Source organism: Delphinapterus leucas, chromosome 15 (assembly GCF_059928025.1).
Source record: "Delphinapterus leucas isolate spDelLeu-1000000601 "Yukka" chromosome 15, BTC_Dleu_Yukka2, whole genome shotgun sequence".
Lineage (NCBI taxonomy): Eukaryota > Metazoa > Chordata > Mammalia > Artiodactyla > Monodontidae > Delphinapterus > Delphinapterus leucas.
The window spans coordinates 28294252-28310672 of record NC_143143.1 but is presented as its reverse complement, the minus strand read 5'-3'; the positions used below and the strand labels follow the sequence as shown (position 1 = coordinate 28310672).

Sequence of the window (16421 nt, the reverse complement as noted above, 5' to 3'; positions counted from 1 at the left end):
CACCTACAGAAACCCTCCCAGGAGTTGGCCAAATAGGACACATTGGCAATAGCACAGAGAACGCTACTCAATACTCTGTAATAACCTTTATGGGAAAAGAATCTGAAAAAGAATAGATACAAGTATATGTATAACTAAATCACTTTGCTGTACACCTGAAACCAACACAACATTGTAAATCAACTATACTGTAATATAAAATAAAATAAAAATTAAAAAAAATAACACATTGGCAGGCCTGTTTGCAAACTCTGTGTGATACACCAAAATACTAACAGCGATTATTTCTGGATGCTATGATTGTGGATAATTTTTCTACATGCTCAACTGTTTTTTTTCTAAAATTTCAACAATGGAACACAGATATTAATAATATATTAATATTCATATATTATTATTGTGTCCCAAACCTATCTTCCCCCCAACCCTCTTGCCAATTTAACTTTTACCCTAGAAATTCCTATTTGTCGGAATTCTGGGACTCTTCCTAGGTTTAAAACCTGGTAGGCATGCTTCGTATTCCTTCCCTCTCATATTCTATCTTCCTACTACACTTTGTGGTTATTCGAGTGAATTTCTATCTCCTCTGTTAGATTTTTAGTTCTTAAGGGACACAGACCTTGTCTTATCTCTCTCCCTGGGGCCCATCACACAGCACAGCTCACAAACAGATGCTCCCAAAATGGTTACTGAACCTTCTGCTTGATGCCTCAGTCTTGTCGACATCCTGCAACTGTCACCTGCCTGAGAAATTTCCTCTATAAATAAGCAGTTTCTGTTTCAGGTATAAACCATAGCCCTTGCTACATATGCCCCATCTCTTACCCCACCCAGGCCTCAAACTTAGAAACTGGAATTAGTGTTGGTATTCAAATCCTTAGCCATGGTACAAAGAGTCAGCCCCCATAAGAACCAAGTCATTGATGTGAAGTTCTTTTTTTCCCTCGACATTCTAGCAGCTGTCATTACATTTGCTGGGGAATTCTCGACGAGATTTTACTTGTCCTCCCATGCTGTTCTTTCTGTGGTTTCCTTGTTTCTTTTTGCGATCCGGTTCCAGATGGCTCAACAGTGCTTCCAAAATGAATATTTTGACAGATTGCTGAATGCTTGCAAACCGTGTCACCTTCGATGCCCTAATACCCCTCCTCTAATATGTCAGCGTTATTGTAATACAAGTAAGTAATACTGCTCAAACAATTCCTCATTGGTGTGAAGTCTTCTCTCTGTATTGACTTTATTCAAAGAAGAAATATTACGGGGAAGGTGGTGATATTTTCTGGATCAAAAATAGGAAGAAAATTAGGCAATCATTTAAATGCCAACAGGAACGAACAATTATTCAGAACTGAACTCAATTTTATTCTGCAATGTTAACAACAGAGATTTTTTATCAGCTCTCCTAATTAAGTATGGTTTAGAATTTAAAAGTCAATGCTGAGGAATGAGGGGAATTGGACGGCAAATAATCTTTACTTGATGTGGTTATGATGTTATCAGTTCATTATTTCTCTGACATTCTTTTAATTCAGTGAAAGGAACAAATGCAATTCTCTGGACCTGTTTGGGCCTCAGCTTGATCGTTTCTTTGACAGTTTTCGTGTTGATGTTCTTGCTCAGGAAGATGAGCTCCGAGCCATTAAAGGACGAATTTAAAAACACAGGTTGGTTTGATGGTTGATCTTTGAAATCTGTTTCCAAGAGGTGGCTATGGTGAATTTCAGTTCCTTTTCTTTTTTCATGTTGAGTATCTCATCCGGTAAGGGCCCTTTTGAGTGTGTTAGATAACAGGTTAAACGAACTCTTGGAAGAAGCGAACTTTCTTTTCGATTTTTACACCTTCTTTGCTGATGTCCTACAATGTCAGCCTTCCCCAACATTTTTTCTAATTACTCTTTTGAAGTACTGAGGCTTCCTTGGGAAACATCCATCTCTTTGACAAAGTTAGCACATTGATTAAACGTCATGCTATCAGAAACAGCTAGCCAGGTTTGGTACTATTGGGAAAAGTATCTTTGGCAAGATCCGTGGCCATATTTTCATACAAATATAAGTGTTGTTTGCTTGAGTGAACATTTTACTGCGAAAAATGCTAGAAATGAATACCAGTTGCTCCTGGATTATTTAAACAATCATCTCAAAGATTTTTGTCTTTATTAAGCAGTAGAGAACCAGTCCCAGAGAAGTGGATGTTCTACTTAAAGGCTTTGTAAGATAAAAATATTTCAGCACCTTTGCCCATGATCTAATTCCCGAACACTTTGCAGCCATTGCCCTATTTCTTTATGCATGTATTTTCCATGCATAATCTGTAAAGCATCCACCTCATTTGCTTTCTAGTGCAGTAAAGGGAGGGAGATGGCTGTTCCATATGATTGACTCATTTCTCGTTTTTTGCCTGGGGTCTGAGAGACAGGTGGGGAGTGACTTTAGTGTGACGTTTTGGAAGATGGAGTTACACTGCAGAAGGTTGAGGAAGTAGTAAACGTGCCTTCATAGACATATATGGGGATGTAGTGGAGGCTCCTTCCTTCTGTGATCATGACAGATTCATTTTTAAAAAAAAGTAATCTGCCACAAAATGCTCTGTAAGAGAAGCATCTTTACTGTGAATTCTAAAGTGTCACCCAAGACTGATTTTGGTGTGCTGTAACATATGGTAATTTGTCATTTCACATGTGTAAAAAGGCTCAGTACCTTAATGCATCCAAGGGCCAAGTGCGTGAGAAACGAACGTAGTGGGCTGCTTGAGGCTTCGGCAATAGGGGAGCCCATGCCCTGCTTGAAGGAGACAGGTGCTATCGACTCCCAATTGTTTCCGTGTAGGAATGTTGGCTCCTAGTGGCCACATTTTGTTTTCTTAAAAAAAAAAAAAAAGAGGCCAGTTGTCTAGATTTGTATGTAAAGTCTCCTGCTTTTCAAATGTGGGCCAATGTAAAACAGACAAGCAAACACTTAAAAACACTGTACGCCCTAAACCAAGCATGTCTTTGAACCCAATGTGGCCCATGGTCTGTCAGTTCATGACTTCTAGTGTAGGACCCACTTATTTGTTCTGTGGGAAGAGACACATCTCACGTTGCTTTGATCCCGGATGTGTGCTGTTAAGTCTGGCACAACCATGCGCCCTGAAAAGTTTAGGTTAACAGTTCTGTTTCTGCATAATCAGGACCGGCTCTCCAGAAGGATGCGAATGCAGACCTGTATGAGAGCGACGATGGCAGGACTGGTGCGGAAACTCTTCTTTCGAGAGGCCTCGGGTACACAGTGGAAGAATGTACGTGTGAAGACTGTGTCAGGAGCAAACCAAAGGTCGATTCTGACCATTTCTTTCCACTCCCAGCCATGGAGGAAGGTGCAACCATTCTTGTCACCACAAAAACAAACGACTACTGCAACAGCCTGCTAGCTGCCTCGAGTGTCACGGGGATGGAGAAATCAGTTTTCCCAGCTAATTAACCATTTCGATGGTATAGAGCTACTTGGAAAATCTTTTGTCAGAAGAAAAGGATGATGTATCGGATCTTTTTAGGATGATTGTACTTATCAGTGGATGATATGGCTTTTTGTTCTCTAATTCTGGAAAATCTTTGTTAGATATATTTTTCTACCTTACTGTTGGGAGCTTAGCTGTGGAAACTTCCTTGGTTTCATGATTAAATTGACTCACTGAAAAAAAAAAGCACTGCAATGTGTAGATTCCATAGTCACACATTTCTGTGGCTAGACCACTTCTCTCCTATACATGTACACATACATTTCATGACAGACTGGATTTCTTTTTATTGTTAAAGGAAAGCAAGGTTATCCTATGTACTTTCTAACTACAGGAGAAGCCTAGAGCCAGCCACACTAATTCAGTGTGCAGTGCATGGCCAGTTCCTGACCTTGTGAGCTTTCAGCTTCATGGAGGAATGAGGCATTATTACAATCATATAAATAAACGTGTAGTTGCAAACTGTGATAAATGGGTACTAGGTATCGTTTCTGCATCTACACGCAGGTAATAATAATGACAGCTAGCACTTATTTACCCTTACTAATGTGCTAGGGGTTGTTCCAAGTGTTTTACCTGTACTAACTCATTTAATATATACAACAAACCACAAGGTAGGTGGATCACTATTATCTGCATGTTACAGATGGTGACAGAAACTGACTCGGAGCAAGATCACATAGCCGGTAAATGGCAGGGCCAGATTTAAACCCAGACATTCTGATCTATTCGCTTTTTTCTCTTCACATCAATTTAATTCCATTTCTGAGTTTCCTCATCTCTTTGGGCTACAATCTTAGTCATTATTGGGAGAGGGCTGCCTTCCTTGGGTTGTGCAAAGGTCCTGAGCTGCTATGGAAAGGGCTGTGCAATAGGCAGTGCCCTCTGGTAATCTGTTGACTTTGATCATTGTTAAGATGCCCACTGGCACCACAGCAGAGACCCTCAAGGTCTTGGGGCTTTGTGGCTTTTGTGTCAGGTTTGGGGTATGGAGAAACTTGGTGGGAACTTTTTACCCACTCAGGGCCCATTATGGCTCCATTCCAGGCCTTTGAGGGCCATAGGAGACAACGCAGTATAGTGGTGAAGGCACTGGCTCTTGGAGTTTGACTCCAGACTCTATTACTAGGAAGTTATAGACATTGGGTAACTGTGAGAGTTACTTAACCACTCTACGCCTCAGTTTCCCCATCTGTAAAATGGGGATAATTATAGTATCTATTTATAACGTTGTTTTAAGGAGTAAATGAAAATATACACACAGATACATTTATTATTTATTTATTCCCATGAAAATTTTCTGGTTCATGTTAAATTAAGTACTTTGTGTTAGTTACGTTGCCATCATGGTTTTTATTAGTGCTTTGAGGTCTAGTCTCTTTGAGGGCAGGCACACACTCCTTTTCTGTTATATGGCCTGGGAATATTCCTCCTAGTTTCTCACAAGCCTTCTTCCTTCTCCCCTCACCCGTCTCAATGAGTTTAGATTTTTTCAAAAGCCCAGAAGAGCTGCTGACCTTAGGCTTTTGATTCTTGGTCCTCCAGTACCAGGCTAAATCTCGGGAGGAAGGAATTACAATACTTAAAGGAGGGTGGCTGGTGGTGGAAAATGTAAAGCACCCTCTACAAGTTCAATAACCTATCCCATCTCAAGTGCCATGAAGAAAGGGTACAGGGCGTAGGAGAAGGTATAACACATATCCTCATGACAATTCCATGAAGCAAGTATGTGATGTCTCACCAAAAGTTACAGAGGCAGACAGACCTAAACTAGGCTTTCTGCGGGGGAGAGGAGGGATTCAGACACACTGACTCTTTAACTAGAATAACAAATTAGCAAAAACTACAAAGTACAATTTTGAAAATGGGGAAAACAACCCCCCAACCAAACACACAAGTATTTTCATTTTTACATTCTATCATAGTCCCTGCACATGGCTGTATTTTGACTTTGACACAATTGTAATCATGGTGTACAGACCATTTTGCATGGGGCTTTTTTTTTGCCAAACCGTGTGGCATGTGGGATCTTACCAGTTCCCTGACCAGGGATCAAACCCATGCTCTCTGCAGTGGAAGCATGTAGGCTTAACCACTGGACCACGGGGAAGTTCCCTGCATGGGGCTTTTTAAAACTTATTCTATTATCACTGGCCTTTCCTTGCATTTCCGTAACCTTTATAATTAGCACTTTAAACTACGAGATTCTTTGTGAGGTGGGCCATGATTTGCTTAGCTATTCTTCTGTAACCTGGCTTTGGTGCTTTTCATTTTTTCTCTATTATAAATAATGCTGCAGAGCATCCGTCTCCAAAGATCTCTTGATTTCTGCTGAATCCAAAAGGTAAATTTCCAGGGGCCAGAGAGTATGTGTTGAGAGGCAATGTAGTAGGAAGACCATGGGGATGTGGGTCACGCAGAACTCGGCTGGAATTCTGGCTCCATTTCCCCGTGGGGGCCTCAATTCAGTGTTTTGTGGATCAAGACTTAGGAGTGGATCAATTGTCTCAGTCAGCATTGAAAAAAAGAAAAGGCGAAGAGAATACATTACCTACAGAATTGTTTTGTTAAACAGCTTCTTAAATGTATGTATTTGTGTACTGGGTTGTGGTTTAAAATGCATTTTCTTTTACTCTGGGTTGTGGGCAAAACAAGTTGGGAAAACACTCCTTTAACCTTTCTGAGTCCCCTTTCCCTTATCTGTAAAACGGGGCAGTAACCTGACCTTCTTTCAAACACGACCCATCTACATTCACACCACTGCCACCACCCTAGCCCCAGGCACTAGTATCTCTTGCCAGACAATTGCAGTGGCCGCCTAACCAGCTGACCCTTCTCCACCCTGCCCCACTACAATTCATTCTCAACCCAGGAAGAGGAATCACCTTAAAATTCACATTGCATCACTCCCCTACTTAAATTCTGTAAAGATTTCGCATTCCCTTATCTCCTTAGAGTTAGGCAGGAAGTCCAACCCATTCACCATGGCCTGCAGGGCCCTCCACCCACCTCTTCAATCTCCTCTCTCTCACCATTTTCTCGCTCACCCTTTCACTCCAGTCAACCCCTCCTTCTGGAACACCCTTCCCGTCGATCTTCCCGGGCCGTCTCCCTTTTACCATCCAGGTCTCTGGTCTCTAAAGTCGTCTCCAGAGAGTGGCCCCCCGTGACTGCCCACTTCCCCTGTCCCCACGCTTTGGCTCATTCCTCTTTTAAAATTTCCCCGTTCCCCTTCTAGCGCTCTCTGGAACCGCGTTGTTGTCTCATTTCTCGTGGCCACCGTCCCGTCCGGCTCCCCGACAGAGGTGTGAGCCCAGGATGGCAGGGAGGCGTCCCGTCCGGTCCCCGCCTTGCGGATCGCGAGGCGTCGCTGCGGGGGTCTCCGGTCTGCCTCGGGCGCCCAGAAGCCTCGGCTCGTGTAGCATCGCCCCAACTCTGCCGCCCGGCACGGGTGTTTACGTTCCGGGTCGGGGGGCGGGGCCGCGCCGGCTGGGCTGTACTTCCGGGGCGGGGCGGCAGGCAGGGCGGGGCGCGCCGTCTCCTGGCCTGTCTGGAGGGCGGCAGCGGCAGTGGCGGCAGTGGCGGAGGCACGGCAGGCACCGGCCCGGGGAGCGGCGCCATGAGCGGTGAGTGGAGGCCTGGCCGCTGTCACCCGCCCAAGCCGCCCCGGCTCCCGCCGCACCAGCTGCACACTCCGGCCCCCGAGTCCCCGCGTCCCGCTCGCTCGCGGACCCCGTCCCATCGCTCCCAGTTTCCTGACCCCCATGTACGCCCAGTTCCTGGCTTCTGGTCACCTGCACTTTTCTGGCGTCCCCGGTCCAGGCACTCCTAGTCCCTTGCCTCCTGTCCATCACTTACAACCAGCTCCTGGACACCTGTCCCCCAGATCCCCCAGTCCCTCCCAATCCTCCGACCCCCCAGTCCAGTTACCGACCCCCAGTTCTCAGACCTCCTGTGTCTCAGTCCCTCCTAACTCCTAGACTCCCTGAGTCCCAGTTCCAGTTACTGATCCCCCTGCTCCCCAGTCATTCCCACTACCCAGGCCCCTGGTCCCAGTCACTCCGATCTACACACAGGCAAAGAGTGTCTCATTCTTAGTTTGCTGCCCCCTGAGCCTTGTGTCCCCCGCTAGCTCTCGGTTTCAGAGGACGCTTGGTTCTCCTCATTTTCCCTCTCTGGTTCTGCTTCTTGTATTTTGGTTATTTTTTCATACTCCAGCTCCTTCCATTTCTTTTCCTAGCTCATTTGAGGTCTCCTTAGTCCTGCCCGGCAGCCCTTCCCCTCTTGTCCAATGCTGAGCTCATTTGGGGACCTCTGCCCTTCCCAGCCCGACCCTGTCCCTCCCACTGTGGAGTGGGGTGGTTTTGGTGGGAGGCTTGAGTTATGTGTGGACAGCTTGCCTTCAGTGTTTCTGAAGTTTAGTCCCTAGACTTGGACGCGTGTTCTCAGCCCTTTCCACTCATGAGGTCCGTTGGTGTTTCAGTGCTAAGTCATTCCTGGGTGTAGTGTGCAGAGATGGGAGTGACTCAGGGAAGCCTCGCAGCTGCCCTGACTGGGATCTGGATTTACTTAGGAAGACCCGCCTACCCTCCTTCTGCCTGTTTTCCCCTCACTGTGGAATAGCCTCTACAGAATCCTTGGAACCAGCCCAGCTGGCCCTGACCTTGGACTCAGGCATTTCTGGAGGTTGAGGCAGGGTAAGGTGAAGGCCATGTGTCTCTCTTCATCTTTAACTTCTAAGTTAACTCTGTGGATCATTTTCCATAACTTAGGTGCCTTTTGTTTTGCTATTCATGAGCAAGATTTGTGAAATTGATGGTCCTGATGCGGGAGCTGGGGAGGGGGGTTTTCCTGGGAGACAGTCCAGCTTCTGTTGTCAGATGATTTTTGGCCTCGCTAGAGTTTCTGGTCCTTGAACATTAGTGATACCACAACAAAGATGCAATGAACTCGTTTCCACCCAGGAGGTAATACAGCCTGGAATAAGTGCAGACCTTGGGGGCAGACAGTTTGGGTTCAAATACTTGCTCTTCCACATAAACCTGTGTGATTTAGAGCAAGTTGTCTGCCGTTGTGAAGTCTCAGCAAAATGAGGATAAATAATAGTACCTGTATCCTAGGCTTGTTGCAATGACTAACGTTACTCACGTAAAGCGATTGGTACTGTGCCCCTTACATGGTATGTAGTCAGGAACTTGAGAGCTGCTATTGTTGTTTCTGTAAGGACCCCTGTGGGGTTCAGGTGGGGTTGTTTTCTGGTCCAGCTCTGGGAGAAGGGCTGGGGTAAGAACGCCCTGAGAAACTCTTCTTTTTAATGTGGCTATGGAGTCTGCCTTGAGCTCACAGTTCTGGACCATTCTCTCTACTGTCTTCATTGGGAGCAAGTGAAATTGACAAGCCAAGGGAAACCGACCAATGTATACTTTAAGGAGCAACTTAATATCAAAACTAAGGAAGTTTTAAAATTCAGTTAAAAAACCCATTAGATTTAAGGTTAAACAAATTACAGAAGGAAACCAACACATGGCTCTTTTAGGAAAAACCATGAAGGATGAAAGACTGCTTTTGGAAAGATTGTAATTGAGGCAGAAAAAGTGGTTGCTGAGGATTGGAAGGGGAAGTCCAAGGTATTTTCCATCTATGGGATTAATAATTGGCACATAAAATAATGTGGCATGGAAATATTTACTCTCTTTTGCTTTTTTTTTTTAAAGAGAATTTCAAGCAAAAAAGAAAAGTGGAGAGAATAGTTTAATGAACAATTACCAACTCATGACACTTCACCCATATACCTGTCTACTTCCTACCTCTCTCCCCAGTTTATTTTGAAGCAAATCCTAGACACCCAGCAAATCCTATCATTTCTTCTTCTTCTTTGTTTTTCGCTGCGTTGGGTCTTCGTTGCTGTGCGCGGGCTTTAGTTGCGGTGAGCGGGGGCTACTTTTCGTTGCGGTGCGCGGGCTTCTCGTTGCGGTGGCTTCTCTTGTGGAGCACAGGCTCTAGGCCCGCAGGCTTCAGTAGTTGCAGCACATGGGCTCAGTAGTTGCAGCACGCAGACTTCAGTAGTTGTGGTGCGTGGGGTCAGTAGTTGTGGCGCACGGGCTCAGTAGTTGTGGCTTGCGGGTCCTAGAGCTCAGGCTCAGTACTTGTGGTGCACGGGCTTAGTTGCTCTGCAGCATGTGGGATCTCCCCAGACCAGGGATTGAACCCATGTCCCCTGCATTGGCAGGTGGATTCTTAACCACTGTGCCACCAGGGAAGTCCTATATCATTTCATCTGTAAAGTTTTTAAAAAATATTTCTCTCTAAGATATAGGGACTCCTTTTTAAAAAAGCATAACTCAATTCCATTATCATACCTATAGGAAATGAGCAGTAATTCATTAATATCAGATATTCAATGTTAAATTTCCATGATTGCCTTATAATTTTATTTTATAGTGTATTTTTTTTTTTGGCCACGGTGCGTGGCTTGCAGGATCTTAGTTCCCCGACCAGGGATTGGACCCAGGCCCTGGCAGTGAAAGCACTGAGTCCTAACAACTGGACTGCCAGGGAATTCCCTATAGTGTATTTTTAAAAGTCAGGGTCTAAATATGGTTTAAACAATGCAAATTGGTTTGTCTTTTAATTTTTTTAGGTCTCTTTCTCTCTTTTTAAGTTTTTTTTTAATGTTTAACATATTTACAGAATTGTACAAACATCACCATAATAAACTTTAGAACATTTTCATTACTCCAAAAAAAGAAACTTCATACCCATTAATAGCTGTTCTTCATTTTCTGTTCCTTCAGCCCCAGGCAACTACTAATCTACTTTCTCTCTCTATGGATTTGCCTATTCCGGATATTTCATATAAATCAAATCATACAATATGTGACCTTTTGTGTCTCTTTTCACTAAGTATCATGTTTTTAAGATTCATCATGTTGTAACATATATCTGTACTTCATTCCTTTTTGTGACTGAATAATATTCTGTTGTATGGACATTCCACATTTTGTTTATCCATTCATCATTTGACAGACATTGACTTGCTTCCACTTTTTGGCTATCATGAATAATGCTGCTGTGAACATTCATGTACAAGTTTTTGTGTGGATAATATGTTTTCATTTCTCTTGGATAGATATCTAAGAGCAGAATTGCTGAGTGTGTTTGAAGAACTGTCAGACTGTTTTCCAAAGCAGCTGCATCATTTTCCATTCCTGCATCATTTACAGTACTGTAAAAAGGTTCTGGTTTCTTCCCGTCCTCACCAATAGTCTTTTTGATAATAACCATTCTAGTGAGTGTAAAGTGGCATCTCTTTGTGGCTTTGATTTGCATTTCCCTAATGAGTAATAATATTGAGCATTTTTTCATGTGCTTGTTGGCCATCTGTATATTTTATCTGGAGAAATGTCTGTTCAGTTTCTTTGTCCATTTTTTTTTAATTGGGTTGTTTTTATTGTTGAGCTGTAAGAATGCTATATAATTTCTGGCTACAAGTCCCTTATCAGATATCTTTACAAAAAATATTCTCCTGTTCTGTGGGTTGTTTTTCACTTTCTTGATGGTATCCTTTGAAGCACAAAGTCTTTTTTTAAACTATGGGTTCCCCTTTCATCTCCCTCGTTTTTTTTACCCCCTTGCCATGTTTTTTGAAGGAAACAGTTTATCCTGTTAGGTTTCTTTGTGGGATTTTGCTGATGGAATCCTTTTGGTGTAGTTTGACATGTTTCTCAGTTTCTTGCGTAGCCTATAAATTGGCAATTAGAGTCTGTTGTGTCTTGCAGCTGAAAATATTGGAGTGGAGGCAGAGGTCAGATACATTAAGTGCAAATAACCAGGAAGTGGAATGGTTAGGTAATGCATGCACAAGATAAATGGGCATCATGGGGCCAGGAACAACTAAGATGACTGTTAATAGGGGAGTGGACAAATATATGTGGTATGGTCACATGATGGAAAACCTCAAAGATGTTAAAAGGAATAAATTAGATTTATACACATCACTGTGGCTATATCTCAACATTAATGTTCTCTAAAAATAAGCAAGGTACAGAATTATATTTAAAATATATACCTTGATGCACATCAAAACATGCACATAAAACAATGTTTATGGATTCATGTATGTGTGTAGAAGTAAACAAATTGCTAGGAGGATGGATACCTGCCGGATGCGGGTGGTTGTTTCAGTGTGATAGTGTGATGATTTACTTGTTTCTCTTTAAAGAATCCAGTAGGTGGGAATACTTGATTATCAGCCTCTACTAGCTAAGGAATTCTGATTTTCAGATAATGCTTTTGCTCTTACTGGGGAAAATAGGACTTGTAGAGTCAAAAAGTCATTATGATTCTCAGGCACTGTCTTTGGTAAGACTTTATAGTTGAAGCTACTTGATGCTCATTTCCATCAATAATTACTCTGTCACGAATCCTTCTTAAGTTAGAAAGACCCTGAAACCCCCATTTCAAGGCCTGGGGAAAACCAGACCCAGAGAGGTCAAATAATGAGTGAAGCAGACAAGCTCTAAGGGCCTGAAACACCAGAGTTGGGGGCTTAGTGGGTAATTTACTGCTGTGTCTTGTCGGATGTTTAGGTTTTTTTTGGCAGCTTTTTTCTTATTCTTCTGGAATGTTGAAGGTCATGATTTTCTCTTTGGCATTGACTGCGTCATCTCCAGCAGTGGCTTGTATTTGGAGTAAAGGATCAGCTGATGGTGGAGGGGGAGATAAATTAGGAGTTTGGGAATAACATATACACTACTATATATAAAACAGGTAAACAACAAGGACCTACTGCATAGCACAGAGAAGTATATTCAATATCTTATAATAACCTATAATGGAAAAGAATCTGAAAAAGAATATATATATATATATATATATATATATATATATGCCAAATCACTTTGCTGTACACCTGAAACACAACGCCATAAATTAATACTTCAATTTAGAAAATGGTTAAAAAAGAATCAGCTGAAATGAGTGAACGGAAAAAAGAATAGCTGTGGTCATTCAAAGCAGAAAAAGTGATGATATCACCATTTTTTCCCCCCAATGAAGGCACTGGGCTGATCTGTTATGGCAGATTGTAAGAAGAAACTGTTCCACTGTCAGCAAACATTTGACTGCCCGCCTCTCTTGTGAGCCAGTGGCAGCGGACTCAGTCCCACTGATCTCCACTCTCCCACTTCCCGGTTGCATGGCTCTGCCTGGGTGACCAACAGGAAGTCAAATGCTCAGAGGTCTTAAATTTTGGAACTAAATTCTCTAAATTCTGGCAATGTGAACATAATCCCAAATAAAGCACCTCCCGTCCTGCTACCGTCTTGCCTGCACACAGGCCATGCATTCTCAACGGGGTGATATCACCCCTGTGGGGGAGAAACATCTATTCTTGTGTCTGAAGCACAGATATGCATGATGTACGATATATCTGTGGTATTAAAATTTCATGGCGGGGGTGATTAAGGAAAAAATGTCTAAAAAGCATCCTGACGGAGAATGAGAAAAAGCTTGAGAAATGTTGACATAGGCTGAAGTAATTTTATCACTATCATGTAAATTCACATTTTGCTTTTACCCTTAACATTTCTGGATAAAACTTTATCATATTGCTACATGGTCTTCACATTGATCACTTTTATGGACTTCATAATCCATCAGTAATCCATCATTACACATATGGCATAACTTTTAAATTACTGACTTTACTTGTGGAAATTTATCCCCCCCCTTTTTTTCCTTTTTGTTCCTATTATACATAATGATGCAGTGAACATTTTTGTTCAAGGTAGTTTTTCTTCCTTTGGATGATGTATTTAGGATGATTTCTCTGAAGTAGTGTTAACATGAAAGTGTTGATGGTTCTTGATTGCTCTTTCCGCCAAAGCAATTGCACCTGTTTAAAACGCTCCCAGTGAGGGGCTTCCCTGGTGGCACAGTCGTTAAGAACCCGCCTGCCAATACAGGGGACACGGGTTTGATCCCTGGTCCGGGAAGATCCCACATGCCGCGGAGCAACTAAGCCCGTGCACCACAGCTACTGAGCCTGCATGCCACAGCTACTGAAGCCCGCGTGCCTAGAGCCCATGCTCCGCAACAAGAGAAGCCACTGCATTGAGAAGCCTGCGCACTGCGGTGAAGAGTAGCACCCCGCTTGCCGCAACTAGACAAAGCCCTCGCGAGCGAAGCAACGAAGACTCAACACAAAAAATGCTGCCAGTGAGAGTGAGGCACTGGTAGCAGCAGATCCCGGCCAGAAATTCAGGGTTCAACCTTCAGCAGTCATTTGTTGGATGACAGTTGGGCGCATCTTCTTAGCAGAGATCTGTACTGTCAGTGTTTGTTGAAGGGAATTGAACGAATGTACCCAAAATGTTAGAGTAATGGGTACGTTAACCAGGACTCTTCCTCCCACACACCCGGCTGTGCCACGCAGCTTGTGGGACCTTAGTTTCCCGACCAGGGATCAAACCCGGGCCCTAGCAGTGAAAGCACCGAGTCCTAACGACTGGATCGCCAGGGAATTCCCCAGGACTCTTTTTTCAATTGCATGTGGTGGAAGCTGATTCCAGCACAATAGGAGTTTAAAGCATCTTGTGCTGGAAAGGTCTAGGGATAGCCTGGCTTCAGCCTCAGCTGGTGCTTAGAGAGTCATCAGGACCACCTTTCTGTCCGGCTCGCAACTCTCAATACTTTCTGTTGGCTTCACCCTCAGGCAGCCTCCCCTCCATGGAGGCAAGACGGCCACTAGCAGCTCTTGGGTCACATCCTACAATGTAGCAACACCCAAGCGGGTAGGCCTTTTCCAGTGGCTCCGGCAGAAGTTCTGGGGCTGACTCATAGTGGTCTGGCTGGCCTCGCGGCCATCCTGGAACCAACCCATCACCGTGGCTCTGGCTGCCCATGCCTGGATCATATGCCCAGTCCAGAGCCCAAGGGTGGCATCTGTCCCACTTGTTGTCTGGATGGAGGATGAACTGAAGGGGGAGGGTGGCGTCTGTCTCACTTGTTGTCTGGGTGGAGGATGAACTGAAGCGGGAGGGTGGCGTCTGTCTCACTTGTTGTCTGGATGGAGGATGAACTGAAGGGGGAGGGAGGGCTCTTGTCATTTGGTGGGGAGGGTGGTCAAGGAAGACCTTGCAGGGAAGGTGATGTCTCAGCAGAGACCCGAGGGAGGCGAGGGTGACTCCTGAGCAGCTGGACAGGTGAGGATGCCTTTTGCTGAGGTGGGAAAGGCTGTGGGAGGAGCAGCCTGAGGCCTCCAGGGGGAGTGAGGACCCTTTCCCAGCCCTGACTTCTGCTCACCCATCCAGAAGCCCTCAGAGGCCTGTGCTCCCCAGCTTCCCACGAGGGGGGAAACTTGCCCACTGGCACCCCGTTTCTCCTTGCCTGTGACTGCATAGTTTGGAATCTGCTCTTTCCTCCTTCACCTTAAAAAAAAAAAAAAAAAAGCAAAACCCCCAAGTGACATTAAAGACTATTGTGAAAACAATATACCTATAAATATACCTTTCTAACATATTAAATATTTAGATTTTTAGGTATTCCACTTCTGTCTATGTTCAAAGCATATGCATTTTACCTAATTGCATTGAGTCTACATTTGAATTAGTGTTTTCACTTATTATAGCATTTACCCATGTTCCTTCTCTTCACGATTATTTAAAAATGCTGCGTAACGTTCCACTAAATTGACATGCTGCAGTTATTTAACCTTTCTCCCATTGTAGGAAAAGAAAGTAAATTCCGTTTATGATGTTCTGGGATGGAGTTGGCAAGCGTTTTCTGTAAAGGGCCAGATAGTAAATATTTTCTGCTTTGTGGGCCACGTAGCCTCCATCCCAACTACTCATCCCTTTTGTATAAAAGCAGCACGGGCAATACGCAAGTGAAAGCATGTGGCTGTGTTCCAATAAAACTTTATTTAGAATACCTGCAGTTTGGGGGCTGTAGTTTGCTGACCCCTGTTCTAGAACACTGTGGGAAAAATCTGCCCCCCTGAAACCATGTTTAGGCAGGCATCATGTTGCAGTGGAAAAACACTTTGCCCTCAGGCAATCCTGGATTTAACTCCCATTTGAAGAACCTGAGCAAGTTGTTGAACTTCTCGGACTCTTAATTCCCTCATCAGAAAATGGAAGTGAAAGTGAGTGATGACTGTACAATGCCTTACTCAGCACCTGGAAGACAGAGAGACTGGTAAAGAAGATACTTATTACTTTTCTCGTAATCCCCACCCCCACACCCCGGCCCATTCCTCCTTAGCTTAGTTTTCTAGGAGTCAGGAAGGTGCTTTGATGTTCTTGTAGTTTTTGGTATTCCCTGCTCATTGATTTCCAGGACTCTGCACTGGTACTCATTACCAGTGGTGCATTCATGTATCCCTGGAGCTTTACGAGCATTGGGGAATTTCATTTTTTTAAAAAATTGATTTACAATGTTATGTTAGTTTCAGATGTACAGCAAAATTATTCTGTTATACATATATATGTATTTAAGATTCTTTTTCATCATAGGTTATTATAAGATATTGAATATAGTTCCCTGTGCTATACAGTGGGTCCTTGTTATCTACTTTATATGTAGTAGTGTATATCTGTTAATTCCAAACTTCTAATTTATCCCTCCCCCTCTTTCCCCTTTGGTAACCATAAGTTTGTTTCCTATGTCTGTGAGTCTGGTTCTGTTTTGTAAATAAGTTCATTTGTATAATTTTTTTTTTAGATTCCACATATAAGTGATAACATGATATTTGTCTTTCTCTGTCTGATTTATTTCACTTAGTATGATAATCTCTAAATTTATCCATGTTGCTGCAAATGCCAATATTTCATTCTTCTTTATGGCTGAGTTGTATTCCATTGTGTATATGTACCACATCTTCTTTATTCATTCATCTGTCGATAGACATTTAGGCTGCTTGCAT

General features: G+C 43.5%; 2 protein-coding genes across 2 annotated transcripts in view; both read left to right on the top strand.

Annotated features, from left to right (window-relative positions):
• Positions 1 to 871: 871 nt before the first annotated feature.
• Positions 872 to 3915, top strand: TNFRSF17 (TNF receptor superfamily member 17). The gene is made up of 3 exons (XM_022552212.3): positions 872 to 1178; positions 1533 to 1664; positions 3170 to 3915. The coding sequence occupies exons 1-3, from the start codon at positions 884 to 886 to the stop codon at positions 3457 to 3459; spliced, it is 717 nt and encodes a 238-aa protein (XP_022407920.1). The 5' UTR covers positions 872 to 883; the 3' UTR covers positions 3460 to 3915.
• A 3100-nt stretch (positions 3916 to 7015) lies between these two features.
• SNX29 (sorting nexin 29) overlaps positions 7016 to 16421 on the top strand; it is a 549073-nt gene continuing 539667 nt past the window's right edge. Inside the window, exon 1 of the mRNA XM_089896147.1 lies at positions 7016 to 7122. Within this exon, the coding sequence (XP_089752273.1) occupies positions 7116 to 7122 (7 nt within the window). The 5' untranslated portion in view covers positions 7016 to 7115. The remainder of the gene's footprint in view (positions 7123 to 16421) is intronic.

Bases quoted from the DNA above. Each gene is read 5' to 3' on its own strand.
- TNFRSF17 (XM_022552212.3), top strand. From the start codon at position 884: ATGGTACAAAGAGTCAGCCCCCATAAGAACCAAGTCATTGATGTGAAG. The intron at 1,179-1,532 runs GTAAGTAATACT...CTTTTAATTCAG, and splicing joins TCAGCGTTATTGTAATACAA to TGAAAGGAACAAATGCAATT. The intron at 1,665-3,169 runs GTTGGTTTGATG...CTGCATAATCAG, and splicing joins GGACGAATTTAAAAACACAG to GACCGGCTCTCCAGAAGGAT.